General features: G+C 36.4%; 1 protein-coding gene across 21 annotated transcripts in view; it reads right to left on the bottom strand.

Moving 5' to 3' along the window:
- Nucleotides 1-14,903, bottom strand: part of TCF12 (transcription factor 12) — a 194,452-nt gene that overhangs the window by 91,181 nt on the left and 88,368 nt on the right. For all 21 annotated transcript variants that reach the window (XM_086848994.1, XM_086849006.1, XM_086848995.1 and 18 more), the window contains one exon: nucleotides 14,630-14,732. In XM_086848994.1, coding sequence (XP_086705120.1) covers nucleotides 14,630-14,732 — 103 coding nt within the window. The remainder of the gene's footprint in view (nucleotides 1-14,629; nucleotides 14,733-14,903) is intronic.

The raw sequence follows: 14,903 nt of genomic DNA, 5'->3' as shown, positions 1-14,903 counted from the left end.
TCAATGTGACGCAGTCTTCAACTATTGAAGAGCTGCAAATGTAAGGAAGCTAACAAACCCAAAATCTTTAATGAGAAAAAGAGAAAAAGGACCAAGAATTTATCATCTATAGGTAAAATCTCCTTGCAAAGAAGGGTCAGAAGAACATAAAGGCTGAGGGTGGGCTTGTTTTCACTTCTTTAAAAAAAGCAATGAGGAATATTTTGGGCACTTTTTTCAGTAGTTACTGAGCTGGTTCTTAAAGAGTTGGTATCTTTTACATTTTCAACAAAAAGGATTTCTAAGTTATGATAGAGAGAATGTACGTACTGTTCAGAGCTATTTTGTATTTAAAGTATGTTCTTGGTAGTGAAAATATCTTCTGCAAGATGGATAGTTATTTTAAAAAAATAATATCCACAGGGGGGAAAAAAGGAAGTCTGTGGAATTTTATTTTTTTTTTAATTTATATTTGTCTTCCAAAAAAGAAAGTAGATGAGCAGTTCTCCCATCAATGCTTATTTAAGCAAATACTTGAAAAGGGTCAACAGGACAGAAAGGAGAAAGAAGGCATAAGTAAGAAAAGGTGGTTCTTTGTACAACTGCAAAAGATGAAATATGCCATCTAATAGTTGGTAGTTACATTGCCACCCCTTTTTAAAATCACTGCTGAGATCTGCTCATGAATTTTCTCGGGGGGAAGGAGTAGAGCAGGCGAAGGGCCGCATCCTTCTCACAACAACAGACCTTGAACAGGCTACAAAGGGAGTTAGGGACTCCACTGATCACAAAGGGAGAACACAGGAATACACATTATCATAAAGACACCAAAGGCAAAAAGGCAGGAAGTATAAGAACATAAATAATTATTAATACTTTTTTTAAAAAAAGCTAAAAATAAAATTTACCTGCTGTAATTTGCCACTTCCTATGTCTTACTGTTGATATATTACTTATACAGATTTGTTGCAACAAAGAGTGCAATGCATGTTGTTTTAGCCCACTGAATATGAAATATGAACAACCAGATATGAATTTAAGTTGACCTACCACAAATTTTGAACTATTTAAAAAGAAAGAATTGCTTTTTAAATCCTAAAATCATCTAAAACATATATATTTTAAATGTTCTTCTTGGAATTGTCCCCCAGGCTCCCCACCACAAATTTATGGACCTCTGAAAGGAAACAGTCAATCAGATACCTGTTCAATATCTTGAAACTTCATGTTTTATTACACCAGCTGCCACTAATCCTGTCTCACAGGCCAATACAACCACACAATATATCCAAGGAGGGACACAATCAGGAAAGTCATGAAACACATAACACACACTGGTTTATTGGAAATATTAAAAAAATAAAAAATAAAGGGAAAATCTAGGAAAACACATCTTGGATGGTGTCCTAAAGTTATAATCATTTGACATGATTCTTGTGACAAATTAAATTTAAAAAAATAAATTCAAACAAAATAAGTGCAAGGCAATATTAAAGCTAAACTACTTCTCCGCATATGACCCCTTTTATTATGTACAGACAGAAATAAAATGTGCAAAAGTTTGGATTTAGTACTTTACAAACTGGTCACAGCACAGTTAGCTCAGATGGCCAGTTGAACAGAACATCCTTAGGGAGACAGAGCCACCCCAGAGGCTTTGTGGGCAGAAAATCTTTAGGCAAAGTGATTCATCATGTGTGGCAAGACAACTGTGACATCTAAAGATTCTTGCCTTGAGCAGCATGGTACATGCTACAAGGGATCAAGCATTCTGAAAACATCCACACACATCTCAGAAGCTTCAGTAAAAAGGACATGTTCCAAATAACAAAATGCTGGGCACTAAAAATGTGTATGTGAATTTGCTTTTTGCAGTGGAAAACTGCAAAATTCCCCTTCAAGGCATGCTGTTGACTTAACACAGAAGCAAGCAAATTTTTACCAATTTTGCATTCAAACTATTTCAGGTCTAATTTTATCATCTGGCTCATATTCCTTCCTCCAATGTAACTAAGCCTTAATCCTGCTTTGCTGCCTTTTAGAAGTTGGCCATCAATAAATTATTATTTTTCCACTTGAAAATATATTTTCCTATATTGGTTTTTATTATTCTCTTGTCCATTCACCACAACTTCTAGCATTTCTAACAGAGTGTCAGTGAATGCATTACTATACCTCACTGCAATATGAAGTTTTCATCTTTCAAATCTATTGCCCAGTAATCTGTCCTGTGAATGGGAATATTTACACTACTACACAGCACCCCTGTTCAGAACCTGCACTTAAAGACCTCTTAGAAGATGCCAATTTTGAGGATACAAATGTCTCACAAACAAACAAAAAGACACATGTTGGAGAAAGACTCCTCTACCATGGTGTCCCATCAATAGCACTGGCCACTAACAGGTGCACAGAGAAAGAACCACAAGAACCCAGAGAGAATGTGAAAAAAATGACATGGTCTGAACTTCAACTGTCAGGTATTATAGCCAATTATGTACTACATGGCAAGTAACAGAGCAAAAGCAGTTTTAGAATTTACCTTTTCTTTATATTTAAGATGAAGGAAACAAAAAGAAAATAAATCTTTACTAAGAGCAACACATCTCACAAAACCACATAAGAATGGTCTTTTCATAAGAGAGTTAAAACAAGTCAACAGACCAAGGCAGACAGACAAGCCAGGTACAGACAGGAAAAATCCCATAGTGCACTTATGAAGGTGCTCAGGTGGAACAGTGTACTGATCCAGTGCATTCAAGGGACAAAAAATGTGAGTTTTACCACAAAGTAAGACTACAGTAAAATTATACTCTACAGATTTGAGGATGGATGATTCTGTTAATTATCTTAGTGTAAATTAAAGTCTACCTTATTTCCTACCTCGGAGGCTTCAGCATTTTCTGAAGAAAATAAACTGGACCAATGACCCAATTGCATTGCATTAACATACAAAAAAGCAACATAGAAGTACCATCAAGATAGTAGGAGAGACCACTAGAAGGCCAATGGCAACTTTAAAAACACAGCTTCCAGTTCAATAGCAGTGCTAAAACTGATTATCAAGGGAGCAACAATGCTGGAGAGTACAGGTTAAAAGAAGAAAAAAAGTAACTGGGGCCTGGATAACATTTTCTCCTGATGAATCACTGCCTTTCCATTTGGTGTTTTATTTCACATTGGTTTACTGGCATTTGCACTATGTCTCTATCATGAGACCAAGCTGTGTCTGAGCTGGGGAGAGAGGGGGAGGCACATGAAACAGAAACTGTGAGGCACACAGTAACAGGGAAGCATTCCTCCTTCATATTGGAGAATGTCAATTCTCCAAGCCAGCTAAATGCAGTACCTTGAGCTCAAGGCATTTGGGCTCTCGATTTTATTCTATGAGGGTAAAATGAGATAAATCAATGCTGAAAATATTATATATTTTAAAAGTACTATTTAGCTTTACTCTGTTCTAAATAAATAGCTGAAAGCCCACTGTTTATTATCTATACATACACAAACTATCCTACATAAAAGGGTTACCAACTGGAGAAACACATGGGCTTTTTCCTCCTGCCAACAAACTATACACTTTTTCATAGTCTGCAACTCTGCAACTGAACCAACTAAACCCAATAGTATTTTTCTACTGGTCCCTCTTTGTTTATCCTTCTGCCGTCCCTCAATTTCAAAATACTGATGGAACAAATTTATACTCAATTCCTTTATCAGATTTTAAAAGGGTTTGCTTTGGTATTTTTTACCATGTGACTTTTGAACCACATTTCTAGGAAGATACATTTCTAATGTAATAGCAAAAATGCAATTGAAAAAAAGAACATACAAGTGTACTGGACAAAACTATTTGTTATAATTGTGCCCAGGGCCGAGTGCCAGATAGCTGTCAAACAAAGGAACAAAATCATACAGTTGTTTGGCACTCAAGGCTGAAATCATTGTGAAACATGCACTGTTTATAAATTGTCACTGATGAATAAAAGCAGTGAACAAAAAAATTTTTAAAATGCAGCCAAGCCTCAGAAAGACAAGGCAATCATCGCTCCTCCTCCCACCACTCTGTAATCAAACAAAACAAAATAACCCTCAAGCCCCCACTACGCTGGGCAAGAACATTGTAGTGGTACAAGGTAAACACAGTGACACATGAACAGGTGACTTCAGGCCGTGCTCCCACAGCTCAACCTACAAAATCTCCAGCCATGTCAGAAGATTCAGACACACACACAAAAAAAAGGCATGGGGATTTCTCAGCTTTGTTATATCTAACACTATGCATTTAAGCATAGTGCTAGCAACATTTATCTTAAGCTTAAAAATATCAATCCCAGATGATGTAAAGAAACATGATTTCAGTGATGGTAAAATATATTAGCTGATCTTTCACCATAGAACACAGCACTGCTGGAAAAGAAAAATCACCTCACCTATCATTAAGAAGAAAGACCTAATTCATGCCAGGTGAAAGCATGACATTTCTCTAAATATAAAGTAAAAAATGTATCCTGGAAAATAAGCAAGAGGTCAGTTTCTGTTCTAGGATACCCATACCAACTCCAGTACCTTTCAAACTTGAAGCTGTACAATAAATGCAGCATATCCAGAAGGAAATAAAATCTCCTCCAAAATTAAAGCAAAAAGAACTTACAAATATGGGAGAGAAGTTGTCTTTTTTTGACTGATAGGTAGAGTATTAAGGTGTGCTAAATGTTTTCTATAGTATAACACACATAGGAGATTATGCAAACTCCTTTGGAGTCAGAATTACATGATCAGAAGATTCTATACATTATCTCATTATGCAATGCAACTTTTAAGGCAGGTAAGGCATAATTTAAGAAATATGTCTCTGTACAGAGTTTAGTTTTGTAAATTTTGATTCTAGGTCAATCAGTTTAAGCTGGGAAGTACCTCCAGGCTTCAAATTACTATATAAATAAATTAAATCTGAGTTGACAGCTTGTAATGGACTTGCAATATGTGAAATAAATAAATGATGTAATAGGAAAGAAATTAATTCAGTCAGAAACAGAAGTGTTATTTATCACATCAAAATAGTACAAAAAACTTCTCTTTGCTCCTACCATGGAGCAAACATACTTAAAACTGCAGTATCCTGATAAAGAGCAAACAAGTACACTCCTTCCTATCACTGCAGAACATTTTTTAAACATGATACAAGTTTATTTATGATGCAGTCATGCACTTAGGTATTCAACACAGACCCCAGGGATCAGCCTTGAAGCTTACAAGACTGTTAACAAGTCACACATTACTCTCAAGACTTCTGCTTTCTATGTCCCATTGTATAAGAGGAAGACATTGCAAGGTGCCTTATTTGTATTGCACATATCCAAAGTGTAAGGATTGATCCCTATTACAATAGGAAATAAATTCAAATTTCACTGCACTTATTGTGACGATAGCACTAGTTTTGCCCATGGTCTATACAATTCCAATTTGAATTTACACATTGTACATTTATATATTTTATTGCTTTTGGTTCCCTACTACCTTTAAGTCTAAAGGCCAGACATTGCCAGTTTTACAAAAAAAAGTAAAATCAATCAACTCATCTCAATAGGAGCCACCGTGCTTCTTCCTCATTCCCACTTCTGAACCTTTTTTATTTCATCTCTCAATTTAAGGCTATCACATAAAATTATGCATCAACTCTCCCTCGTATTTTATTTTCAAATGGAGGACCCATGTGAGCACTTTCCAAAAAAACCCCAACCAAGCAGCGCCCTCCCTCCACCAAATGCCATCCTGGTGAAGTTTCCACACACACACTATTTTTCCAAGTGACCCTCCATGGGGATGCCAAGGAAATAACTCCATAGAATTTACATCTGACTTCCCGATTTACACACATGCATCAGAATCTGCACACCTGACAATGCTGACAGCCTCCAGGAAAAAACATTAAAAGCCACCAACCAAGAAAGCCTCTCAAATAAAGCAAGATATAACCATCTCTTAACAGAATGAGACCAGTTCCTCTGCTCTTTGCACTTTTCTGTTACATTAAAGTCTTTCATCCACCTTTCTGAAACAAAACTTTGGTGCAATATTACACTGAAGCAAAAGTGTCCAGACATTATTGCCAAAATCAAATTTAAAAATTTTGTTTTCTTTTAATGATACTTGTCCCATTCATCTATTATGTAGCTGCAGCACCACACAACTACAGTATCTTACAGCTCTATGGAAAATGCAGCAGCTGCTCAGGCAATTAAAAAAAACATAGTATTAGAGGTCCAATACCCCCATGCACCTGAAAAATAAAACCATGTCTTATTTTCATCTGGTTTGTTTTCCCCTTCGAGATGTCTGTTATCTAAACAAAGTCAGGTTTCCAGCAGCAACAAACATTTGACTCACTAAAACCCAATCTCTAAAGAAAACTATTAGCAACTTCGTTCATATTAATGCAAATACTATAATGCCCCAAATCACAAAAGCCACTTGTTTTGGCACGAGCAGCCTAGTTAGAACATTTTGGTTGATCAGTTCAGAATTTAATCACTGGATACAGGCTGCTGCATTTATTAAAAACTGGACCTCTAACAACTCACAGGCTATAGCTACATGCATGCAAGAATGAAAAAAAATTAATGGAATGAAATAGAGATTAAGTAAATGATTTTTATGCACCTGGCGATAAGCAAACATCTTTATTACAAAACAAAGACAAGCCATGAAAAATTACAAAATTATCTTTTAATCACCAGTGAGCTTTCTACAGCCTCCTATTTGAACAGGGTAATAGTTATTATGTAGATCCCTAAGCAACTGCCTCATGGGGAAGTTACATCACCAGTATGGGAAAGAATCACCCCCTCCTCCCTAGAAGGGAGCTTGGCGCCTTCAGACAGACTCAAATTTAAAATCCTACAGGTTCACCCAGCTGATCCCATCCACTGGAACACATCTACAAGTGCCCAGGGATGGCAGGAACCACAGGAGAGAAATATGCCCTTTCAGCATTTCATGCACTGATGAGCCTTGTAACAGATAAACATACCCTGCAGCAGCTAAACTGACATGTTATAACAAAGAGGAAATACAAGACTTAAAAATTTCATCAGATTACTATTTATTCCCCTTTTCAGAGGCAGAGTACACTGTGAATAAATCAACACTCAAATGTATCAGACTGCATTAACTAAAACCCAAGCTTGGCAGAACAAATTTTATCAGAACTAAAATATTTCAAAATGTAAAAGCCACAGACTGCATATTTATTCCCAGACTGGCAATTCAAAAGTACTTAGGATGACAAAAAAATCTGGGTTCGAGCGTGAGACCATTTTGAAGAAGGCAACATTTCATCTTCTTCCAGCACAATTAGCACTAGGTTCTGGTTTTTTCCTGCCGTTTGTGCACGGTGCAAGCACCACCACTGTCCATGGACCAGCAGAGCTGCAAGTTCTGCTTGTGGGACACACCGCACACTGTAAGATACCTGTGGCACTGATAGTATCCAGTGAGAAAGAATCATCACCTCTTCCTAGCACAATGTTTAATTGTACAGCTTGATGGGTTCTCAAGTACAAATTTATTCACTTGCTTACTTGACAGAAAGAAAACCTTTCTGGTTTCTTCCTTGAAGCACAGCACTGCAGACTAAGCCTGCGGACAACTCCACCACTGATCCGGAGATACAAAACCCGTGTGAACGCGCGCGGTACTCTGGAACGGTGGAGGATGAAGCGCCTCAAGGCTCCGGCGCAGTCCTGAGCGAGCGGATCACCGAGGGGAGGGGGGAATGCCCTGCTCAGCTCCCTGTGCCCGGGGCTGCCGCAGCCAGGGAACGCCGGGCACGGGCGGAGGCAGGAGGGCGGGCAGGCAGCTGTGCCCACGCACCTACCTGGCACAGGCACACCTGAGCACCACCTGAGGAGCGCTGCCAGGGCCCCTCTGCCACAGCTGCTCACCAGCAGAGAGATCAAAGTCTCACGGGGCAGAGAGCACAGGCGGACACCTGCTACGGCATAACGTTACAAAGGACACGAGCCCCCCGCCGCCTGCAGAGAAAGCCTCCATGTATTACCGTAGGTAAAGAAATGTTAGGAAAGCTATTTGATTGAAATATTACCGTAAACAGAAGGGAAAACTAAGCTTAACACACGCTCTTGTGAGCAAAAACCCAAGGGTAAAAATGCCCTGCACTTAGCACTTTCACTAAATGACTGTGTAATTTAATTTCCCAGAAACCCATTAGCTTTCACAAAAGGAAAATTAAGAGCAGATGAGAGCAATTCTTTGGTGTGAGTGGAATTTATTTAATGTAATACCTGGGGAAAAAAAAATAAAAAAAATCTGAAACTGTATGAGCAGATAGAAAACACCGCAACTCTAGAAAGCTTCAGCCCACAGAGCAGCGGCTGTGTGCTGGCAGTAACCAGTGTGTCAGAGCCCAGGTCTGGGAGCTGCCTCTGCCCAACACACCATGCCAGAGCTGGGACACAGCCAGATGCACAAACACTCCAGAACAAAAGGACTACTAGCATTCAAAACAGAAACAAACAAACAAAAAGGAACCTCAATTTATTTATGGCGGTTTTATATATTCACATGTGAAGTAAATTATTCAAATAATTATCTGGAAGAGACGAAGAAATAAATTAAACCTAAAACGTTACTCTGGGTTTGAAATTTCATTTTAAAACCCAAAATACTACCAAAGTCAAAACAGGCTTTTAGCCAATCTTTATCATATAAAACCAGCATCAATTCAACAGAGTGACATGCCCCAAAAGGAAAAGAAAATCTTAGAAGTGAGCTTAAATGGAAATCTTCCACTTTCCAGATTCATTATATGCAATGATTTTGAAAATGATAATTATTTAAAAAACATAAACCTATGAGAAACAAGAAAGGCAAGAAGCATTACTGGGGTGAAGCAATGGCAACACTTACTTTGGGAAAATAGCCATGATGAAATACATAGAGGTGAGCCGGTAACTTGGCAATTTTAGCTTTAATAATCAAAACAATAAGTGATTCAATGAAATGCAAACATAATACTGTGAAACTGCACAATACAGTTATGTTAGTGAATGTTAAGGAACTTTCTCAGCGTGGGAAGTTGACAGTCTATGGCTTGAGGTGGACTCAGTATCAATACCTCTAAGTATTTATTGTAACTGTGGATGATCTTATGGGTTTTTTACTAGGCAAAAATAAAAAACTCAACTCAGTAATATTTGACAGATAACTATGCAGAATGTGAAGCTTATCAGGTATCCTTTTACAATTTTCTTTCCATTTACTGCCCTAAAATGATATAGACCAAAGCACTTGTCATAATCTTTGTTTTGTTGCTGTTTTGTCATTTTCTTATTTTAACACTTTCCTCTTTCTTCCTAATGAATTCTCCAGAGGATATAAAATACTCTGTCCCCACCATTCTCCAAGTTAATAACAATGTAACTGCATATAAATTATTTCAGATCAATCTTGCTATTACTCATATCTCTGGAGTTAATTTCCATTGTAATGCCTGAGTTTTTTTTCATGTGTTGAAATATTAATGACTACAGAAAGCAATTCAAGGAAATCTAACTATTATTTTGGACAAACAGAGGGTCTGCCAACTCCCTGCTTGAATCTGCCCTCTCCCTTCCTAAAAGATAATTAAGACAAGATTCCTAGCAAAAACTATAATGGCATCATTCTTAATGTGCACCATTTTAATAACTATTTACCTTTACTGGTTTCCTATTATTGCCTTCACCATTATAAACTCATTTGATAACGAGATCTCTCCAATCCCAAAATTCTTTTACTGAAGGGTTACTGAGGAAGAAAACTAGCAATTTTCCTGAAGATTAGTTAGATTCTTAACTGAGTACCAATTCAGATGCATTCCTTCTTTTAATTGTATTTTAAAGTTCAAAAGCCTCTCCTTTTACTGAGAATAACCTTTCATAAATTATGGTTTTAAAGGCTTACATCAGCTGTTCAAGAACTGTATCAATACTGGAAGGTTTACAGAGGCTTCACCTATTTACTATGTTGCTTCAAAAAATGCTTCTCCAATGTTCATCTTTAAAAATACCTAGTACTTTAACCAAGCCAACTGGGGTACTTAAATTACAAGTCAAATAATAGATTTTACAATAAAAATTAAGACAGTAATTTCAGTTTGAAAGCTGCACTGCAGAAGCCCAGCCATTCTCAGAAACCTGCACAATCAGGCAATCAAGTCAATTAAATGAATAATAACTCTAAAACCAGAGGGCATCCCAATCCAGATATTGATCTCTCAATCATATGATTAATACACAAAATCCATTATGAGTTTCACAGTAACCCAAAGACTAGCTTTGAAAATTCTTGAAATTCAGCTTCCGCCCATGAAGCACCTCTCTGCTCCTGCTGCCCATCACACAGCAGTTTCTACCCAGGACATACCTATTAACCCCTGCTACACTGGAACAATAGTGCTAAACATTAAGAGAAGGTAAAATTCATGGTGTATATAGGTGTAGTTTACTCAGAAACCCTGTTTTGCGATGCCGAATGAAAAACCACCCAAGTGACCCAAGTGCATCAAGGACAACCAACAGGAAAGGAAGTTACACTGCAAAAACCCCAACATGTATGACTCTGCTTCCCTTTGCCAGTACTACCTTTGGTTCTTTCACCTATTTATTTCAAACAGGAGAAGACTCAGACTTACCCTTTACATTAACATTATAAATAGTAAAAGGAGCTATATTTTTATTAACAATCTGAATAATTTGTAGCTCCAATTACTGTACCAAGTTTCTACTCCCACCTTGTAAATACCAACTGTTGTGTCTTCTCTGCATGGTCAGTCCCTCCATCCCTTAATGCTGGCCATAAGAAAGCACCATAGAATTACCCAGCAGAAGCTTATTTGGAAGACAAGCAAAGCCACCGGGATGCTAACACAGGTGAGTGTTACAAAATCTCCAGATGGTATGAAATAAACTAACTACAACCTGCAGCTGATCTACTGAAGTCAATGAGTAAATGAGGCAGACAATCTAAAATCCTCCTTCATACATTCAGAATCTCTGATTTCATTCATAGGTCTTCAAACCCTGTTGCTAGCTCAGAAACACCTAGAGCTCTAAAATGTAACCCAATTAAACTTTAAAGGAACTAATTAAAGAAATAATGAGAAAACAAGGGAATATATTAGAAAGAAAACTTTCAACAAGGAAGCATGGAAAACTTAGAAAGCTAAGGTCCAACCACTGTCTTTTCACTCACTATTGACTAAATTTTTTAATGACTTTTTGTCACATACAACCTTGTGGAACTGTGCAGTTCACAGACGATGAACATGGAGCACAAAAGTTTGGCTGTTATCCTTTCTACCTCTTGTAGACAGGCACACAAAAGAAAGTAATTCCCCCACTTCAAATTTTCAAGACAGACCAACAAAAAACCCTTTAAGCTATATTCAAGAATAATCTGCTTTCTTTCTTCCCAGTAAGTAGTAGTAAAAAAGCTCAGGAGAATAAAGTCCAGGGAACAGTACAACAGAAGATACAATACCACAGGCTTGAAGAGCCCTAGCAAAAACTGACCTCTCCTTGCAAGTGCAGAGTACTAAAAGGCAGCATAATTACAGAGAAAAGAATCTCATATTCTTGTGAATAGTTTTCTAGAATGTAATTAAAAGAGAAGTGTTGAATAAGCAAAGATTATCAAGTCTAAATGGAGCTACAATACCACCAATATATCTTAGCCTGATTTTCTACATATCTCTATGGATACCAAGAGACTATGCTGGTCCCAAGAGGATTCAGTGGTTTTACTCAAAATATAAGTAACAGCCCTTCTTTTTTTATACTACCAAATCAACACGATAATTCTGGAATTCATTAGTGAAGAACACTAACCAATCCAGCATAATAGCTTTACTTCCTCTGCAAAACACTTCAAAAAATATCTAAATGAATATGGAAATGCATCTTTCTGTGGTAAATTGTTCATTATTGAATCATTATCAACTCTTGTTAGACAAAATTTCTCTCTTTTGCAATGTACAAGATCATTAAAATGTTTGAGAGCTCCATCATGAAAGACAGTGGCACTTTATAATCCACTATCTCTTCAGGCAAATATGCTTACGGCTGAACATAATACACAAAACAACAACATCCCCTTGACACACAATTCTTTCTTTTAATGGTACTCTTAAGTGTTGACAGCAATGGTGAAATATGTTGTCACTCTTCCTTCTTCTTTTTTAATAGTTTTTAACTATTTCAGAAATGTATTTCAGTCGTGATAAAATTTTGGGAAGGGAATTATTTCTTAGATCTTGGTTGTGGAACCCCAGATGCTCAATCATTGCTATTAGCTAGTGAGATATTTCCTATAAGCTCATCAAGTTCATGTTCTTTGCCTCCTTCCATCTCCTTTTAAACTCCAAAGATCACAAAATAATGAACCAACACCTTAAATATTGTATGTCTACATCAGCTAATAACATAAATGTGTTCATTCATCCCATGTGTTTATGGGAACATCTCCACAATTTGATATTAAAAAACTCTATAACATCTCTTTGTCTAAAAAAAACTTCTGAAGAATTATCATTTTTCTTTTCAATAATAGATAAAGAAACTATAAACACAAATAGTAGTACCACAGAGAAAGGTACTACTCTATGTTTTCATGTAGCTTTTATCATTCCTCTCTCCAAACTTTCACCATCAATTAAAATACAGTGCAAAAATTAATGATGGGAAGGTGTAATATACAAAGCTGCATGCTATACAGTAACATAAGTAAAATGAACATAATTTTTTGTTATGATAAGCCAAAAACCACAAGTGCAATACTTTTAAGGACATACTTTTAGAGTTCTCATGTGAACATATCTTAGAGATATATACTGAAAGCTTTCTGTAATTCTTGACTGCATATAGAAGGAAATTAAGTACTTTTGCTTCAAGAAAATAAAATCCCTAAGAACTCTTAGCCACAAAGCTTTACAAAACTATTTCAGTTCTCAGCTGCTTTGGGTGACTGACACATACATATCTTGCAGTTTGTTAATCCTCTCTACAAAATCATCTAAATGGAGGCTTCTTCTCAAATCTGTATTAATGATGTAATTCTATTATGTCTAATAGAATCGTCTATTCAATAAAAATGAAATGTCTAGAAGATTATTTTTGCCATATATTTAAAGGCATATATTGTTTAGAAATTAGATGGTTTAAATTTAAAACATGAGCAATTAATTTGCCATTGGTAATATGAATTTAAAAAAATAAATCAAACTTTGCTATATAATTTTGCAAAAGAAAATCAGTATCAGATACAAAACCTAGAGACATTCCATACATGCTACTGAATGAAATACTGGAGAAGCAATTGAAGTAACTGGTCTTTTTAGCTTTCTGCTACAAAAGAAAAAAGACAATGTTTGAAAGAGTATTTGGAGAAAGTCTACTTTGCATTATCAAAATAACTGCTACATTTCAGCTTTGCTGTGTTCAGTTAGAAGTGTCATTGACCAATTGACATGTGTTCTCTCTAATCAAAGCCTACAGAGATGGGCATTTTAAAATTGCCTGTTTTCAGCTTCGTACATGAAGCTTAAACAAAATTCTGTTTTCAGCAATAGATGAGCTTTGTCTGGCTGTGTTTCAGAGAACATTAAAGTAGTAAACAAAGACTGAGCAAAGTAGAAAGATTTCCAAAAGAAATTGCAGACCACCAGGATTTGGATTTAGGTAATCCACTTAGATTACCATGGCTATGTCTTAAAAGGACAATACTGAGATCACAAAATAGGTCATGTCTACAAGATGGGGAATACAGAAGTGAAACAGTGTGAAATTTACAAATTCAGAACAAATATTCAGAGTCATCCTGAAATCTAAGATACAAAATGAAAATGGTCCCAAGACCAAGTATTACCAAATTAAATATTTTGAAATCAACAGTTTTATGCTCCAAACTGGAACACACAAAAGATTTTTCAACCAATGCCATCAACACATTAACATGTTTCAGGTAACACAAAGTTCAGGCACTGAAAGCAAGCTTTTGATACCTAAGGCCACAGTATAATACACCATTTGCTTGCTTTTTTCCACTTTCAAAAGCAGGAAATGTTTAACAGGTCTGGAAGCAGGAGTTTCCATCTATTTCTTACAAGTGACAGAGTTTCTAATACAACAAATACCAAAGAAATTAGGAAATTAAAAATAAGAAGCAAGCCCCCAAATTATTACCTGAAGGGAAGCCTACAGTAGATAGGTAGATAGTTCAAGAATTGCATGTTAGAAAAAAAGTATTTTAAAATGTAGAAATTAAAAATTGCTATAAACGCCTTCTCAAACAAAATTAAGGAAAAGTAATCTTTAAAATAACTTCAAATTTATATCAAATCAAAATATATCAGCTTTCTAGATCAACTTCAGAAAATTTTGGTATTTTCTTCTTCTAAAAAGTCTGGATAATGGCCTTTATGAGAAACTCATACAACATAAAAACATTTGAATAAGAAAGTCAGTGTTGCTATGAGAAACAGAGCAACTTCCAGATGCTTGACATGTCAGGCCTAGACAAGAGAATGAAAAATGTCTCTTTCTGACCAAAGAGGCTTTGAGGGGATACTCGTAAAGAATTACCTACTTACCCATCAGATTTGAGTTCATGAAAGGTGTCGGGGACAATCCTTCATGAGGCCCTAATCGACTGTCATTCAAGTGATCACTGTAATGAGGACTGTCTGCAAAACCCTAGAGAAAAAAAGACCAGAGTATTAAACAGATTATTTGGCAGCCCTGCTAATTGAGTGTAATGACACTTTCCTAATTAAATGTGCGGAGTCACAATTGGTCATTAATCACAAAAGTTGGCTTTCAGGTCTATCTCACAGAAATTACTCTCTGCCCACATATTACTTTCTC

Source organism: Cyanistes caeruleus, chromosome 13 (genome assembly GCF_971803275.1).
Source record: "Cyanistes caeruleus chromosome 13, bCyaCae1.hap1.1, whole genome shotgun sequence".
Lineage (NCBI taxonomy): Eukaryota > Metazoa > Chordata > Aves > Passeriformes > Paridae > Cyanistes > Cyanistes caeruleus.
Note: the sequence above shows the minus strand (reverse complement) of the source record. Positions and strands in the feature narration are given on the sequence as shown.